Source organism: Paramormyrops kingsleyae, chromosome 3 (assembly GCF_048594095.1).
Source record: "Paramormyrops kingsleyae isolate MSU_618 chromosome 3, PKINGS_0.4, whole genome shotgun sequence".
NCBI lineage: Eukaryota > Metazoa > Chordata > Actinopteri > Osteoglossiformes > Mormyridae > Paramormyrops > Paramormyrops kingsleyae.
In genome coordinates, this window is record NC_132799.1 from 27,542,594 (window position 1) to 27,561,119 (window position 18,526).

The window sequence follows — 18,526 nt, forward strand, 5'->3', positions numbered from 1 at the left end:
CCTGGAGGTTCCTTATGTAAACTTGTCATAATGGTTATACTGCTAAACTTATACATATGTTTTAAGTGATTTAAAATGGTACAGAGCAGCAGTGACGGAGAAGGTAGATGAGGTGTGTCTGTGTCTCCGATATACAGGAAGTCCCTTCCGTGTTCCGGTCCGGGAGCTGGTGGACCCCAGCAAGGTGAAATGCTCCGGCCCTGGGCTGGGGAACGGCGTGAGGGCGCACATACCCCAGACGTTCACCGTGGACACCAGCAAAGCCGGCCTGGCCCCCCTCGAGGTGCTGCTTTATGGGCCAACTGGTAAGAAGCCACATCACACACACAGACCCACCAAAGACACAAGCACACACACTTACACATTGTGTGTGTAGATACACACACCAACAAGGCAAATACACAAGCACACGTATGATTACAAATTTTATTAAAATTCAAATTTTATTTTATTCTCAGCATTTTGTGTGGACAGCAAAGAAAGAATTTCATTGCACAGAGAAATACATTTTTCTACTATACATATGACAATAAACGCTTTGAATTTTGAATCTTGATTCACAAACACCAATGACACACAAAATTAAATTCAGGCACGCAATACTCTCACACTTGCTCGTACACGTTGTACTACAGGCACTCGGTTACAAACACACATGTACAGTACAGGCCAAAAGTTTGGACACACCTTCTCATTCAATGTGTTTTCTTTATTTTCATTACCATTGTTGGTAGATTGGTAGATTCTCACTGAAGGCATCAAAACTATGAATGAACACATGTGGAGTTATGTACTTAACAAAAAAGGTGAAATAACTGAAAACATGTTTTATATTCTAGTTTCTTCAAAATAGCCACCCTTTGCTCTGATTACTGCTTTGCACACTCTTGGCATTCTCTTGATGAGCTTCAAGAGGTAGTCACCTGAAATGGTTTTCCAACAGTCTTGAAGGAGTTCCCAGAGGTGTTTAGCACTTGTTGGCCCCTTTGCCTTCACTCTGTGGTCCAGCTCACCCCAAACCATCTCGATTGGGTTCAGGTCCGGTGACTGTGGAGGCCAGGTCATCTGCCGCAGCACTCCATCACTCTCCTTCTTGGTCAAATAGCCCTTACACAGCCTGGAGGTGTGTTTGGGGTCATTGTCCTGTTGAAAAATAAATGATCGTCCAACTAAACGCAAACCCCATTGATAAAGCAAGAAATTCCACTAATTAACCCTGATAAGGCACACCTGTGAAGTGAAAACCATTTCAGGTGACTACCTCTTGAAGCTCATCGAGAGAATGCCAAGAGTGTGCAAAGCAGTAATCAGAGCAAAGGGTGGCTATTTTGAAGAAACTAGAATATAAAACATGTTTTCAGTTATTTCACCTTTTTTGTTAAGTACATAACTCCACATGTGTTCATTCATAGTTTTGATGCCTTCAGTGAGAATCTACCAATGTAAATGGTCATGAAAATAAAGAAAACACATTGAATGAGAAGGTGTGTCCAAACTTTTGGCCTGTACTGTATATATATATATTCCTGCACCCCAGACATATTTTCTAATACACAAAGCACTCGCTCCTACTGTATTTCTAAGGAGAAACACAGCGGAGAATCTAAGACGATGTTATTGTTTCATGAACGAGGCCCCATTTTCTTGACCCCTGAGGAGTTACGAACTGAAGGACAGTATGTTTCTCTTATCTTTCAAAGAACAGTTGAATTATTCATGCGAGAGACCAATTATTTTTTACATTTTTTCCTTGTCACCAGGGGCAGCCGAACCCGTTAGCATCAAAGAGAACGGCGATGGCACGCACACGGTCACCTACACGCCTGCCAAGGACGGGCCTTACACTGTGTCGGTTAAATATGCCGACCAGGAGGTTCCTCGTAGGTGAGGACTTACTCGAATCGTCTTTTGCTGCGTCAAAGGGGCTTTTTCTTAACATTTCAGGATTATGGCTGGAACAAGTCAGTTCATGTCCGCGTCCTTTCCTGTTAGAGGGCAACTGCATCGAAGGGTAGTGATTGATCTCAGCAGGATTCTGCACTACAGGATGAGTCATACAGTGCGGGCTGCTGAGGAGGTCAAGCTGCCATCGAATGCATCACAGTTTATCGTCCTCCGCAGTTTATGGGAGACGCGCCATGTTTGGTTGTTCTTCTGCAGTTGGTCACTCAGACCCTGCGATGCTGAGTAGTCCTACGAGTTCCTGACTGTTCCCCATCGCCCTCCATTTCTGCTCCTCCTCCATCTCAGTCCGTTTAAGATCAAAGTGCTTCCCGCTCACGATGCCAGCAAGGTGCGCGCCAGTGGCCCCGGGCTTAACGCCTCCGGCGTGCCCGCCAGCCTGCCCGTCGAGTTCACCATCGACGCACGGGACGCTGGAGAAGGACTGCTCACCGTGCAGATTCTGGTGAGCTTCATTATCGATTGGTTGCCGGGAGACCGCTTTCATCCAACGTGAAAAGGTTCAGTTTTAATGACAAATTAAACAACGTTTGGGTCTCACATTGTATTTCCATATATGTACTTAAAAGACCTACAGGAAGACTGAACTACACTTCATACCTCCAGTTGCTCAGAAAGATTTGGGAGTTATAACCTGTGTGCCTGTCGCTCCAGGATCCTGAGGGTCGGGAACAGAAGGCCTCGGTTTTTGTGGAGGACTGGGGCAGGAGGGTGTGGGAGAGGCATATTGTAAAGGGAACCATCCCCACGCCCTTTCTTAGGAAAGGCTCTGTAAGGCCATGCCGCTTGTGGCCTCCGCTTCCACCTTCCACCCTGTCCTCTGTCTCCCCAGCCCTGACCCCGACACTCCCTTTGTTCCCAGCCATACATGTTTTTACCAAGTAGAATTTCATTTAACCGAAATGACCTGTGATTTTTCCCTCAGAATTCAAATCAATTGAATGCGATGCATAGATTTTTTCTATATAAGTGAACCAAACGGAAGTATCTTTAATCTATGTGACCCGTTTTGCTGTTTAAGACACATAAAATATGAGCTGAATATCCTGTGTCAACAACGCAAGAAGATATACAAATTAGCTAACCCCATGGAACCTTCGTAATTTTATTTATTTTTTTATGAAGTTGGGGTTGACCGTCACATTGTTTCATTGTTCAATCAAGACACAGAAATCTTCATGCAAATCTCCCGTCAAACATCTCACACCTGAGTTTGTCAAACTGTACATATTAAAAGCCTTTCTGATCCCTCTAGTCTGAGGATTTGGCAGGAATAGCAAGGATTTGGGCAGAAAATTGCAAAATGGCCCCCCAAGAGCTGCTTTTGCAATAACGAGAATTCAACTAAGAGAAAACGCACCCTTTTTAAAATCCTGATATTTAGACCCTTAACTGTTCCCTCTAAGTGTGCGTGGACTGACACACATCAGATTTAACTTGTGTTTTGATGTGGTTTGAAGTCCTTGACTAACTTCAAGAAAACAATACTTTCTGGCTGTTTCTAATTTGTGAATGGCACACATATTAAATTCAATCAACTCTCTTGTGTGTCCTCCAAAAACAGTCTCTTGTGATTTCTTCAGCTGAAATAGATTCCAGAACAATGTCATTCATTTTCCATTGTTGTTTTGATGAGCTTGATCCCTTCACCATCCTCGCCGATAACCACCCGGCCACCTGGTGCTCCTGGTTTATACATGTAAACATCAACAAAGTGTAAAGGACCTAGCGGATGATGATGGTACACGACGATCACGAGGTTTACTGAGACTAAAGCAGAACGGCCAGTGTGCACAGAGACACACACTATCAGAAAGACAAACCGAATCACATGTTATACACGTATAATAATGGGCACGTCTGCCTTCCAGGACCCCGAGGGAAAGCCAAAGAAAGCCAACATCCGGGATAACAGAGATGGAACCTACACGGTGTCCTACGTGCCAGACATGACGGGACGCTACACCATCACCATCAAGTACGGTGGAGATGAGATTCCATACTCACCCTACCGCATCCACGCCCTGCCTTCTGGGGATGCCAGCAAATGCCTGGTCACAGGTCAGTCCAGGCCAAAACGTAGCCGGTGCTATTCTACAGCAGCCGTGGAAACCATTACTAAAGCATCACGTTATCTTCTTTTAATTTTCAGTATCCATTGGTGGACATGGATTGGGTAAGCAGTTGAATCAACATGAGAACTGCAGATGGAGATCAGTTGTCAGTGAGCAGGTGAATCACTGGGCCGAATCGGTTCCCTGTGGGTGATACCGATCCTTCACAGGTACAGGTCTCGGACCCACCATTCAGATCGGGGAGGAGACTGTCATTACAGTGGATGCGAAAGCTGCAGGAAAGGGAAAGGTCACCTGCAAGGTGTCCACGCCCGACGGTGCGGAGCTGGATGTGGATGTAGTGGAGAACTCCGACGGCACCTTCGACATCTACTACACGGCCCCAGAGCCGGGGAAATACGTCATCACCATTCGCTTCGGCGGGGAGCAGATTCCCAACAGCCCCTTCCATGTGGTGGTACGTACTTCCTGTCAGGGTTACGTGACAATATACGATTTATATTACTCTTCTGCCATGTTCTGCATGTTTGGAATTGTTCAAGACGTACAAAATAACTAGATGTACATTGAAACAATTTGATAAATTCAAACCAGAAGCCTACAGAATTGTTTGAACATCATTATAGTTTTATTTAACACAAATATGAATAGGCAGCTATAAGAAAGCATGTGGTAGGTTTTCCTCTGTGTGTATCTAAAAGATATAAAGAATGAAATGATGCACATCTAGAGCCTGTGTGCCCTGGGATGTGGCAGGTGTATGCGTACTGAGCTGGTAAAGACAAGCCGTTCCCTTTCACCAAGTGAAGAAAAGCAAGGCAGATGGGCCATGTTGTCGTTCTCTTGTGACTGTGAAATGTCAGGAATGAAGTTGCACTAACAGCCTTTTCTTGACGGCGTGTTTCTTGCGGACGTCTGACTGTCGGGTGGAGACCAAAGAGGTTCTGCTTTAAAGCAGCACTGGCAGACATCTTTGAATCTGTTTATTGTTTAGGAAAGGCGTATCTTTAACGTAAAGACATGTCCCAGTGCTGCCTGTGTGGTTACAGCCTTTGAGAAGGATCTTGCTGCTCTTATGGCTACGTGAGATGTCATTAACAGTGTGGAGATGGCCATGGATGTGTGCATTAACATGGATATGTTATCTCTGACTTCCCTTCCCGCTAGGCATGTGACACCATCCCTATAATCGAGGAACCATGTGACAAGCTACAGTTACATCAGCCCTACGCACCCTACCAGGGCTACCCCCCCCACTGGGTATAAACACACACACCCCCAGTCCATGGAGACACAGTATCTCCAGGGGACATTGTCCCTTCATCACCAATCCCCTCATTCACTAATACCCCGCACACCGTCATCCTCACCTCTGGAGTCTACTCAACAGAACCCTTCTGTCGAATAGCTCAGACATACCCTTGGGCAAAGCTGAGCCAAAACTGAACCATACTGGTATATACAGACTGGTATATGTGATTGATTCACTGCATAAATAAATACAATTGCCATTTGATTATAAACCATTCTGAGCTACTATAGCATGTATCACAATCATCATATGCTTAGTAGCTTAGCATTGATAGCTTTTTGCTAATACTATAGAAGTACTAGAGCCATATTAAGAGGGTATGTCTAAGTGACAGGAAATGGACACTTGTTAGCTTCAAGTTACCCTTCCCATAATCCCTCTCTACATCACTGGTTCATCCATCAGTTCACTCAGTCATCCAATTTGCTTACCACCTTGTTCCTCCTGCAGTGTCTCCTGTCCCCGCTCTGCCCTCTGTCCCATTGTCCTTTGCATTTTAACACATCCACCGAGGCAACCCGTAACGTTCTCGTGACATTTAAGCGATCCCGAAAAGGTCTGATCACCAGGCCACAGGAACGCTGTGAGAACATTGCATGTTAGCCTCTGAAAATATCAGATGGGTCATAATCATGCGCTACAGTTTTTTCAACAGAAGCAGGTCCTTGCTTCATTAAAAATTGTGGCTTTGTGATAGACCTTAAGGTAAAATTATCATAATACATTTTTTAAATATTAATTCCAGGTGCAGGCAATGGGTTTTCTGTTAAAATGAGCATTACACTGGTGATGTTGTTATGTTCATTATATTATTGGCCTTGAGTTTGGAAGTTCAGGACCTATGAAAAATTTTAGTTCTTTGACAGATCTGATCCTGTCTTCCCCTTTATCGTTTGTACGTTTTTGTACGTGTTGTTACTTTATTGTTCTCTTGGATTAATGTATCATATTTCTGTGCATGGTTTGGTGTTTTGTCAGTCATTTGTTTTCCTTTCAGCTGCTCTGTCTCTCGTCAGATCGGCCTACAGGGCCTGAAATCTTGGCTGTCTTTGTTGCCTGTAGCTGGTGTCTCTCTCAGGCCTCGACATCCCCTCCCCTTCGCGTTCTCTGGTCAGTTACGCAGTTGGCCGCTAACCCTGCTCTCCCCTTTGCACGTGTCCCAGGCCACGGAGGAACCGACTGTCCCCGCTGAGGGCGCAGAGCCCTTGCTCCGACCTTTCAATCTAGTCATACCCTTCACAGTACAGAAGGGCGAGATCACAGGTGAGATCCTTAGCTGTCCCCCGGACGACAGGGAGACATTTAAGCAGACCGGCCTTTGACGGCCCAATAAGCCCTCGGTTTTATAGGACTTGGCTCTCGCTATTGGCAGCAGTCAGTATTTACGACAGATATGTCAACTCCCAGTAAAGTAGGCGAGGTTCCTTTCCCCTGTAATCCAGCTGGATTCTCGTTTAATTTACTGATTTCATGGGAGCTCTCGTGGGTGCCTTTCTCTTTAGACTTTATTTATAGTGTTGGGTCTGAAATGAATTTTGTGCATAGCAGCAATGTGTTTCAGATTACTATTGTTAGCAATATCTGGGTTTGAAGGTTTCTTTGCCAGACCAGTCTCTTTTACACAAACACTCGTGCATATTTGTGCCAGATTGTGGTGTGTAGGTGTTGGGCTTTGTTTGGTTGTGACAAGGTGTCATTGTGCCTCGTAGGTGAAGTTCGCATGCCATCTGGCAAGACGGCTCGTCCCCATATCACCGACAACAAGGATGGCACAGTGACGGTGAGGTATGCCCCATCAGAGAAGGGCCTACATGAGATGGACATCAAGTATGACTGCAACCACATACCAGGTAGGGAGCCCCAAGTAGTGTCACTGAATAGTGTCAGTGTTTTTTGATGCATATAGTTTATTTTACCAGAGTCAAAGATATCGCCTCTCAGTAACATGTGGAAACCAAACGTAATTATCTGTGCAAAAAGAAAATAAAGTGTATAATGAAAAACACAGTTGGGATTTGGAGGGATAGCAAGACAAAAAGTGCTAGTTCATAAGCAATCACCAAAGGCTGATTTGTGTTGGATTCCTGTTTTCACAGGAAGCCCTTTGCAGTTCTATGTGGACGCCATCAACAGTGGTCATGTGACGGCCTACGGGCCGGGCCTGAGCCACGGTGTGGTCAACAAGCCTGCCACGTTCACCATCGTCACCAAGGATGCTGGAGAAGGTATGGCCTGCTGGAACATGAAACAGTCGTGTGGAGTATTGTCGACTCTAGGGAGAGCTTGACGACCGGGGCTAATAAAGAAACAATTTTAAGGAAACGTCATTTTTATTTGATTTTGACTGGGGTTTGAGAGTAGCGGCGTTTTCCTGTTCTCCTGTTGTGTAGATTTCCTCTGAGTTCTCTGTTTACTCCTGTAGTCCTAATACATCCAGTTAAGGTGAACTGGCATTTCTAAATTGCCATAGTCTATGTTATCAGCTGTGTTTTTTGTTTCTCCTGCGATGGACTGATATCCTGTCCAGTGTGTCCTCTGCCTTTTGCCTTATGATGTCTCAGTCAGGCTCCAGATTCCCCTATATCCCTGTACTGGTTAAGTGGATGGATGGATGGATATAGGGATGTATAGATAGATGGAATGGATGAATGAATGGGTGGGCAACAGTGTAAGAAATGATTAGAACTATTGCAATACTATGTATCGCAAAAAGAAAAGGTTCTAAGAAATGTTAAATGACTCATCGCTTTCACTCAGGTGGTCTGTCACTGGCTGTGGAGGGTCCATCCAAGGCAGAGATCACATGCAAGGACAACAAAGATGGCACCTGCACCGTGTCCTACATGCCTACTGCGCCTGGAGACTACAACATCATCGTCAAGTTCGATGACAAGCATATCCCAGGCAGTCCATTCATGGCTAAGATTACAGGTGTCATTTTCCCCCCTCCTTCTGACATATGTTTGTCACTCTTGAGCAGCTCTAGGACAACAGGGGAATGTGTGTGTTTGGGCTTCTGTGAGGCTCAGATTAGCAGGAACCACCTGTTTCCTCCATCCACCCCCTCACACTCGCGCTAACCTTTCCGCCATAAAGTCTCTCGGTTCCACATCGTAGTGTTTCCACTGTTTATGCAAACAGCCACTTCATCAGTGATTCTTATTGACGGAGGAGATTATGTGGGACGGAATGGGGATGTAAGTCATATAAGGTGCCCCAAGTTTGAAGTTTGGACTTGATCTTACTTTTGGACCTTGTGTTTCATTCCAACAAACAGCTTCAGGAACTGACTCTCATTGAGAGTCTCAGTGTTCTCAAACATTTCTGATGATATGGTGTTTTTTTTTTTAGTGCTGAATGGTTTCTTGTCATTCTGCAGGCGATGACTCTATGAGAACTTCGCAGCTCAATGTCGGCACGGCAACTGACGTCTCTCTGAAGATCACAGAAACAGATCTCAGCTCGCTTACAGCGAGCATCCGAGCTCCATCGGGCAACGAGGAGCCATGTCTTCTTAAAAGACTCCCCAATCGCCACATTGGTGAGCTGCTCTGCATGTGCTAGGCCTTGGCCAATTGTGGTCATGTTTATTCTAGCCCAAAACACTACACACTATACAGTGTTACCAAGTTTTATCTGTTTAGATCTTGTAGGCGTTTTGATTAGTCTAAGATGTAGGGCTGAACGTCAAGGTTATAGAGGCATTCAGACTCTGAACCAGCAAGCACTTTATACATTGGGTGTGAACTTTTAAAGTATCTGTGACCTTTATGCTTTTTTCAATATCTTTTTGCTGTTCAGGGCTGCTTTTGCTGTACAATACATCTTCCCATGAGTTCCACTCTTGGTCTTATGATATGTTTTGCTGTCATGTCCAGTGTAGAGAATGGGGTTATTTTTTTAAATCCTCCCTGTGTCTCCACAGGTATCTCCTTTACTCCTAAGGAAGTGGGTGAACATGTAGTGAGCGTGAAGAAGAGTGGAAAGCATGTGACCAACAGCCCTTTTAAGATCATGGTGGGCCAGTCTGAGATCGGGGACGCCAGTAAGGTCAAGGTGTTCGGCAAGGGTCTGACGGAAGGCCACACCTTTGAAGTGGCCGAGTTCATTGTAGACACAAGGAACGCAGGTAAGAGTTTACGAGGAGGAGCCAAAATTTTAATCAGCTTTGCTTTGAGTGTGCCAAAATCGTTGCATATTGTCAGGTTATGCAATGGATCTAATTAACAGCAACCAGCGTATAAATAAATAGTACAGTGTCAGGAGAATTATGTACTCAGTAGGAGTTCCACCATACTGGAAGTGCATCCAAAGAAAGTAAGAAGTTTCCAAGCTGGCCAACAGTCAGGGACCGAAGTCAAGAGCATGACTGATGCTCACAGACACCTCTAGCTAAATAGGAAGACAGACTGATGCTAGATTACTTCACATGTCACTGACAACAGGCCCTGCTCCTCTGCTAACTCCTCTCCCGTTGCGTCACTACCAGGATATGGAGGACTGGGATTGTCAATCGAGGGTCCGAGCAAGGTGGACATAAACTGTGAGGATGTGGAGGACGGGACGTGCAAGGTGACCTACTGCCCCACAGAGCCTGGCAACTACATCATCAACATTAAGTTTGCAGACCAGCACGTCCCAGGTGAGTCACTTTTCCTGCACTCTCGAAATGCTGCCACCTGCTGATACGGGTCGGTAACAACATCCCTGCAATTCAAGTTGTGTCCGATCTCAGCAAATTGCATCATTATTCCTCTCTCGTGGAGCACGATTGACGTTGATGTCTGGAGGCGGTACGATAGCATGATCAGGAGCATTTGTCCCGTTCACAGGAAGTCCGTTCACGGTGAAGGTGACGGGAGAGGGAAGGATGAAGGAGAGCATAACCAGGAAGAGACAGGCCCCTTCAATCGCCACAGTGGGCAGCACATGTGACCTCAACCTCAAAATCCCAGGTGAGGAATACAGAGTGCAGTACAAAGACAGTATGATCTGTGCGCGGCAGGACAGTCCCCATGCTCTTCCATATTGACTTCCCTCGTTAGCCTGTTAGCTTTCTTTTCTGGTCTCTCTGTCTCTTCTTTCGCTTCGGGATTCAAAGCCGTGGCTCACATTTGTTTGTTTCAGTTGTTTGACGTTGCTCTAGAGTAACAAAGGAAGCAAACACAGTGAAGGAAACAGAAAGGCTTTCGACAGCAAAATGGATAGCGGCTAATCGGGGCATGACTTTCCACCCATTCCCCGATCCGGGGGGGAATCCCCCCCACCATAGTCCCGTGGCATCAAGTCTCTCATGCCAGAGCACGAACGCACCACATCCTCCCTTCGCTCAGCTGATTGGGCACAGCCCGTTTGGTGGAATCCCCCATAGAGGGAGCTGTTACAAGTCAGGGCTCAATTCAGTCACCATCCCAATTCCCCTTTTGACTTACAGACCCAACCTAGCATGAAGTGCCTCTTCAGGCTAATCATCCCGACGCAGCCTGTGCTCCCCACTTTGCTTGAAACAAAACAACAAATTGGGCTTTGCATTACAGATCATTTGGAGTGGAAGATCCAATTTCTGTATTATTTGTAGAATTTCCCCACTGACTAGCATGCTTGCGCACTGCAGTGAATTGAGCGCATTTCTTATTATGAGTCACGAAAGATCGAGCTTGAGGCATAATAAGGATATATGCACATTTGATTTTTTTTTTTCTCGCATGGGCTTCAGATGGTTGCATTCAAGGCTCCAGCATCTGCTTGACCTCAAAGCTGCTCTTCATAGCTTCCACTCCTCTGTTGTCTCTTTCCTTCTCCTCCTCCTCCTCCTCCTCTTCAAATGCTTCCTCCTCCCCCCACCCCCCACCCCCCAGGGAACTGGTTTCAGATGGTGTCGGCTCAGGAGCGCCTGACGCGCACCTTCACGCGCAGCAGCCACACGTACACGCGCACCGAGCGCACCGAGATCAGCAAGACGCGCGGTGGTGAGACCAAGCGAGAAGTGCGCGTGGAGGAGAGCACGCAGGTCGGCGGGGACCCCTTCCGCGACGTCTTCGGGGAGTTCCTGGGCCGAGAGAGCTTGGGTACCTTCAGTGGGATGCCTTCCCGGCAAGAGGGTGTGTGAAAGCGCCACCTGGTGGCTGGGAGTGTGAATAACAAAAACCCCATCTTTGTGGCTTGCTAACTCTCCCTCTGCAAGCTTCCCCATCAACATCATAAACACAGCTTAAATGCAAATCCCTCTCTTATTGTTGAACTCTTTCCTGTTTGCTGTTTTTTGAGTTTTAACTGTGAATTGCTTAATTGTTTTTTAAGTGCTGTTTGCTCACATGTATGTGGCACAAAAACAGGGGAAAGCGTTTAAATTTGGCTAAGGCTCTTCCACTCCTTATGGGCTACGGAGGCAGGATAGGAACTCTGTGTCTTGATAGAGAATAACGGGAGCAGTAATTTATGACCGAAAGGGCAGCCGAAGTGGAAAATATGACCTCATTGGGGCTATATCATCTGGCCCAAATGTGGCTTGCATAACAAAATGGCAGAACAAGACATTACGTATTGACATATCTTGCAGTGTGTGTTTTGTGTAACAGTAGATTTGTGCTATAAAACTGTAGAAAAAAAATCGAATAAATGTTTCGAATTTAATTCTGTGGTTGATGCATGCTTTTAATAAGCTTAATTGTGTGATGTTTGACTGCAGGCTACTGTGAGCCCTCAAAGGGGCCGGGTACCGTGCATCGGAGTTTTTCAGATCTGGTTTTTGCTTAATGGCTTAGTTTTATATGTGGGGTTAATGATATTATTAGCATTTCTAGGATGTACCCCTGCCTTATATGCTGTGCTAGCTGGGAAAGGATTCAGGCCCTCCCCTTTGACCATGTGCTGGATCAGTCAGCAGACAGACAGCTGGATGGATTTCCAGCATGCCGTTACATGGATTTTGGTGCAGGTCCCATGGTGACCCAGTCCTGAAACATGCGCTGTCTTGGTTCCCCTTATTAGGTGAAGCAGGACCCCAAGAGATGACGGCCCAGGTGACCAGCCCTGGGGGCAAGACAGAGGATGCGGAGATCATAGAAGGCGAGGACAGCACCTACAGCGTGCGCTTCGTGCCCCAGGAAATGGGCCCCCACACGGTCAACGTGAAATACAGGGGCCAGCATGTGCCGGGGAGTCCCTTCCAGTTCACCGTGGGGCCCCTCGGGGAGGGTGGGGCCCACAAGGTCCGAGCAGGAGGCACAGGACTGGACCGGGGTGTGGTTGGTGTTCCTGGTGAGTGGGAGCGATGACTAATCGGGTTTTACAGATGGGAGGTATGATACAAGGCGTTAATGGACAAGGTCCCCTCCCCCAGCTGAATTCAGCATCTGGACACGGGAGGCTGGCGCAGGGGGGCTGTCCATCGCCGTGGAGGGCCCGAGCAAAGCAGAGATCTCCTTTGAGGACAGAAAGGATGGCTCCTGTGGGGTCTCCTACATCGTCCAGGAGCCGGGTGACTACGAGGTGTCCATCAAATTCAACGATGAGCACATACCCGACAGCCCCTTCATCGTGCCCATCGCCAGCGTGTCAGATGATGCACGGAGGCTCACTGTCACCAGCCTGCAGGTACGCTGTCACCCTACCCCGCAGGGAGCACAAACACGGCCGGTTCCAAGCAACACATATGTATCTTTTATGTACTGGATTTATATATATAGGTACATATTATTGATGGACAAAATGACGCCTCATGAACCATTTGCTGTATTTTCTAACCCCAGTAGGTGGTGCTCTTGGTTTGCTTTTGGGCATGCTTATTGTCTTTTTTGAACAGAGAGCATCTTTTGGGGTCAAAAAATACAGTAAATGGTTCATGAGCCATAATTTTCTCTATCATTAGTCTCTTTCATTGGTTTATTACTTTACTGTGTGTAATGCTTTCATGGGTAGACCCTACTAATTTCATTGTGCACGTGCACATTTATGAGAAAGCTGACTTTGATTATGGCATTTTTGATGGGGCAGAGTCACAGTAAAGCTTTCATTTTCAGCGGGAACGTGTACAAGACACACACCAAACCGTCACTCTACCTTTTGCGAAGACTGGCTCCCCCCCTCTTCTTCATCGTCCAGTAGACACCTTCTAAACCCAAAGATGTCCCCGGCATAGCCAAAATAACGCCTCGAGCTAGAGGCTCAGGCAGTAATTAGCACCTTCCTGCGTGACATCTGCGGCTCCCTTGTTACTCTGTGGCTCAGCTGTGGATGTGCAGCTTCGCTGCTTTCCTGTGGCTCGTCCTCATCAAGTCCCCCGGCTGCACAAGCTCAATTTCTCAAGCCGTGAATCCCTTTAGATTTGTTTTTGTTTATCGCCTGTCGCCTCGAGTCTTAATGCCGCTTCTCCAGTGCTTTCTTGCTCCTTGATTCCACCTTTGATTCCAAGCCGGACATCTTTCCTTTGCGCTTTTCAGGAGATGGGTCTCAAGGTGAACCAGGAGGCCTCGTTCGCAGTGCAGCTGAACGGGGCAAGGGGCGTCATCGACGCCAAGGTGCATATGCCCTCGGGAGCCGTCGAGGAGTGCTACGTCACCGAGCTGGATAGCGGTACGCCACTTCGTCACCACGGTTCCGCTGAAAGCTACTATTTCTCTAACTGATTCACACTCAAGGCTTTTTGTCCAGAAAAATCCTGTAACGTTTTGAGGAAGGAATTCATGAATGGAATGGTGTTGCCGTGTCATGTGACACCCTGTGGCGTCTCCCCCTGCAGACAAGTACGCGATCCGCTTCATCCCGCGGGAGAACGGAATCCACTCCATTGACGTCAAGTTCAACAGCAGCCACATACCAGGCAGCCCTTTCAAGATCCGTGTTGGGGAGCCAGGCCAGGCTGGGGACCCTGGGATGGTGTCTGCGTTCGGGCCTGGATTGGAGGGGGGCACCACAGGTGCAATTCCATGACCAGCATGCTAATCCTCATGCATTTTAATCAGACTTAGAAAATGTTTTTTTTATTTTGCTGCATAATGCATAAATGGATATTTTCTTCATAAGGGTCATAAACAAGCCATATACATATTAATTATGCTTTTATGCTAATACACTGCAGCTCAAACTGAATGATTCTGAATGTGCTCTCTGTCACCCCCTACAGGCGTGTCCTCAGAATTCATCGTGAACACTTGCAACGCCGGATCCGGCGCCCTGTCCGTCACCATCGACGGGCCCTCCAAGGTGAAGATGGACTGTATCGAGTGTCCTGAGGGCTACAAGGTCACATACACGCCGATGGCCCCTGGGAACTACCTGATCTCTATAAAGTATGGAGGACCACAGCACATAGTGGGCAGTCCCTTCAAAGCTAAAGTCACAGGTAGGGTGCATGAATTCTCATTATATACACTCAGTCAACAACCCCTTTACCACGCATGCAAAATAAACAGTTCCCTTTAATATATTCTGTGTCTTTATCCAAGCACTCAAAGGGGTGTTGTGAGTAAAATTAGTGTGAAAGGTTTACTCATCTTAATACAGCTAGACAGCACGGCGCATTAACATTCTGTACATAAACATGCATTCTGTAGCGAGAATCAAAGTGTTTGGGTTTGAATGGGCTCTGCTGGCAAATTATACAAATGTGCTGCTATGCAGAAATGGGTGTTATTTGAGATTGCAGTGTGTGAAGAGCCCTGGATTTGCTTCGGGGGATGGGGGGGGGGGGGGGGGATTAGTATGGAGTGCCAAGAGCAGGCTCGATCGTGGGCTGCATGATGGGGGAGTAGCCCACTGGTTTATCGTAACTCCCCCGCACTGAGACGACAGCACACCGACCCACGCTACCAGGAGAGGGGTTGTGTAACGCCGCCTGCAGAGTCCTGATTCCAGCTCTTACGCAATCGCCCGGTCTCTTCCGCCAGGGGCGCGACTGTCGGGGGGCCACAGCTTGCACGAGACCTCGTCGGTGCACGTGGAGACGGTCAGCAAGACGTCCTCGGTGGCCGGGGCCTACGGCTCAATGCCCAAGTTCTCCTCGGACGCCAGCAAGGTGGTGTCCCGGGGCGCGGGGCTCTCCAAGGCCTTCGTAGGACAGAAGAACACCTTCACCGTAGACTGTTCCAAAGCAGGTAAGAGTGAGAGAGCAGCCGCTCGCACAAGAGCCGTCGTGATATACCCAGGACAGGAAGAGAGAGGACAGAATATCCTGGGGCACGCAGACACCCACACGCTGGCTTTTGCTCAGCTGGGAGGTTGTTTCACCTACACACAGAAGTAGGAATTTGGTCTACCTCCATCTTCCTCCCACTTATGCAGAACAGCAGAGGTATTCAAACTGTGGGGCACCGCCCCCTGGTGAGGCGCAAAGGAATTGCACAGGAGGTGCTGGTGAGGGATAAAAAACAGAGGACTGTGTGTGTGGGGCGGGGGGTTGAAGTAGGGACAGAAATTGCAAATTTGAGGAATATTAAACATAGAGAGAATTACATCCTTCCCATTGAGCTGCAAGGTAAAGTTTATCCGGGGTTAGTGGGTGTGTGTGGGGGGGGTGATCATTGGAAATATACAAATATATCAGTACAGAGTCACAAGAGGCCTGACATACAGAAACAGAAACACAAAGCAGACAAACTGCAGACAATTTAGAGACTGAGTGTCTTTTCGGCTGGAAACCTGTAGAGCACAGGCAGCACCAAGCAAACACAGTTTTCTAACAGGTCAGTGATGTTGCCCAGTTAACTGACAGGTGCCCGGTCTGTCCCGCAGGCACAAACATGCTCATGGTGGGTGTGCACGGGCCGAAGACCCCGTGCGAAGAAGTGTACGTCAAACACATGGGCAACAGGATGTACAACGTCACGTATACGGTGAAGGAGAAGGGGGACTACATCCTCATAGTCAAATGGGGAGATGAGAACGTTCCGGGCAGTCCCTTCCACGTCACTGTACCGTAAAATCACCCCCCAACCCCCAAAATGTCCAGAAATCCCAAAGGACAGACTTCCATAAAACTGAACCAAAAGAAACATGTTTATCTCACTGGGATAAGAATCTGAGAAGCCGTAGTAAAATTTTAGTATTAACTTAATTTTTAGGGCTTGTTCGGTATGACATCATACCAACAACCCCATGGATTTTTTCCTCCTTATTTTGTAACGTCAGCCTTCAAAGCGTTCTTTCCTTTTATGATATTTTTGTATGTTTTATAGAATGCGCAGTGGGGAAATAGTGATTTTATTTTTTTTCCTTCCTGTACTGCCCATCTCCGAGGCCCCTGATTCTTGTAGTTCTAGGCCACACCTTTTTTACAGTCCTTAAAGGAAACTCAACCACAAAGTGCCTTTTTTTGCTAAGCCACGTTACAAAACACAGGCCAATATCAATCAAGAGAAGATCACTTTTGACTATCAGTAAAAATTTGGATTTATTTATTCTTTTTCTTTGGCTTGTATATGACAAGAATTTGTCTTATTTTTTTGACCGAGAAAAAAAAACTGATCAGACTGGTAGGTTTTTCTGTGGTGTAACAGCCCAGGGTGAAGGATTGATTTGTACCATTTTGATTGATTTTGTACCATTTAAAAAAAATGTAGGGATGGTTGGTCACGCGAATGTTAAAACACAGACGGTGCCATTAAACAGTGTTAGAGAGTGACATTTTATAGTGTTTTGTATGTATTAAAAATGAAAAGAAATTCTAATTGTTTGATATATTAACCTGCTGTTTGGTAAGACTCTGCAGACTTAATAAAGATTTAACTGCTAACTTGCCACAAAAAGCACAATGACGTGTTTGTGTTTTGATTTCAACAACAATGGTGACAATTTCATTATAGACAAATGTTTACGGGTATTTACAGATATATTCAGTCGTATTTTAATGTGCGTATTTGCGACTATATTGTTTGATTGTGCTTTCCTGACACTTACTGGTGATAAATTGACATTACAATTTTACCTAAAATGAATTTTAATATACATGTATTTCTATATTATTTGGACTGAAATGTGCACTAATTTAAGATGTTCCAAATTCCACTACGCATGTAATCAAATTCATCAATACTTATGTGGAACTGCGTGCTTTTCCCCCCAACAAATTGAATTTCTAATTCATTCATTCATTCATTCATTTTCCAACCCGCTTTATCCTATTGCGTCGCGGGGGGTCCGGAGCCTATCCCGGAAGCAATGGGCACGAGGCAGGGAACAACCCTGGACAGGGGGCCAGCCTATCGCAGGGCACACTCACACACCATTCACTCACACATGCACACCTATGGGCAATTTTAGTAACTCCAATTAGCCTCAGCATGTCTTTGAACTGTGGGGGGAAACCGGAGTACCCGGAGGAAACCCCACGACGATGCAGTAAATGTAGTTAAATGTGAACTATGTGCCATTTCTATGCGATTTCTATTTGAATATAGTGACACCCCCTTATCCGCTTTTTGCCTCGAACCACTTCTAAGTTTCAAATCATGCACCAAGCGACCTCAGACTGTAAACTGGCGAGATACTTTTAAACTTTTCTCATTTCAGGTTATGTACAGATACATGATATAACATTTTTCATTGTAAAGTGTAGCCTATATCTTTTCATAGTTCCTTTGTTCCTTTGATGGGTGTAAAAGCAGTTTCATTGCTCTATCATCCCTTGACACATGATTTTTTTTTCATCGCTATATTGTCTCTTGAGAATTAGGCTAAAAGGTCCTTTTCATTCGAGAGAGTACAGTACTACAGTATATAATACGTACAATGTACTTTTTAATGGCTGTATATTAATGTTGGTAATATCTAACTGCGTAATTGATCAATCAGACTTTGCCATATGTATATACGCCTTCATGAAAATCACGTTACATAGGCGTGAATATGACTTTAGTCAGTTGGCTGGAGTGAGATTTTCAATTCGAGACAAGTCTGCACACACATACAGACGCATTTACATGTATTCCCTTGTAAATGGTCGGTTTGTCCCCAAGCTTTTGGTGTAGCTAATTTTAGGACCTGACGGAGGGTCTGCGGATGTTTCACAATTGTAAGCGGTTTGGCCATCTGTGGTAGGTGTCACCCGAGATGGTCAATCCTATACGCAACATTGGCGGCCCGCCTAGGGCGCCATCTTACGAGAGGCGTGGACTAGCTAACTTAATCTAACTTTAACTATACTAGTAGCCCAGTTGACTATAGCAAAGATTCTTAAGTT

General features: G+C 46.2%; 1 protein-coding gene across 9 annotated transcripts in view; it reads left to right on the forward strand.

Moving 5' to 3' along the window:
• The window catches only part of flncb (filamin C, gamma b (actin binding protein 280)), a 50,664-nt gene extending 33,565 nt beyond the window's left edge, over window positions 1-17,099 (forward strand). For 2 of the 9 annotated variants that reach the window (XM_023812789.2, XM_023812793.2), the window contains 23 exons: window positions 138-305; window positions 1,761-1,884; window positions 2,251-2,407; window positions 3,834-4,023; window positions 4,115-4,138; window positions 4,247-4,494; window positions 5,205-5,297; window positions 6,513-6,612; window positions 7,059-7,199; window positions 7,446-7,574; window positions 8,107-8,280; window positions 8,729-8,890; window positions 9,275-9,478; window positions 9,839-9,991; window positions 10,182-10,304; window positions 11,208-11,450; window positions 12,340-12,609; window positions 12,692-12,945; window positions 13,791-13,923; window positions 14,090-14,266; window positions 14,474-14,692; window positions 15,237-15,443; window positions 16,081-17,099. In XM_023812789.2, coding sequence (XP_023668557.2) covers window positions 138-305; window positions 1,761-1,884; window positions 2,251-2,407; window positions 3,834-4,023; window positions 4,115-4,138; window positions 4,247-4,494; window positions 5,205-5,297; window positions 6,513-6,612; window positions 7,059-7,199; window positions 7,446-7,574; window positions 8,107-8,280; window positions 8,729-8,890; window positions 9,275-9,478; window positions 9,839-9,991; window positions 10,182-10,304; window positions 11,208-11,450; window positions 12,340-12,609; window positions 12,692-12,945; window positions 13,791-13,923; window positions 14,090-14,266; window positions 14,474-14,692; window positions 15,237-15,443; window positions 16,081-16,268 — 3,881 coding nt within the window. In that variant the 3' untranslated portion in view covers window positions 16,269-17,099. The remainder of the gene's footprint in view (window positions 1-137; window positions 306-1,760; window positions 1,885-2,250; window positions 2,408-3,833; window positions 4,024-4,114; window positions 4,139-4,246; window positions 4,495-5,204; window positions 5,298-6,512; window positions 6,613-7,058; window positions 7,200-7,445; window positions 7,575-8,106; window positions 8,281-8,728; window positions 8,891-9,274; window positions 9,479-9,838; window positions 9,992-10,181; window positions 10,305-11,207; window positions 11,451-12,339; window positions 12,610-12,691; window positions 12,946-13,790; window positions 13,924-14,089; window positions 14,267-14,473; window positions 14,693-15,236; window positions 15,444-16,080) is intronic. The other 7 variants (XM_023812796.2, XM_023812798.2, XM_023812791.2 and 4 more) reach the window with 4 other exon arrangements.
• The last annotated feature ends 1,427 nt before the right edge of the window (window positions 17,100-18,526 follow it).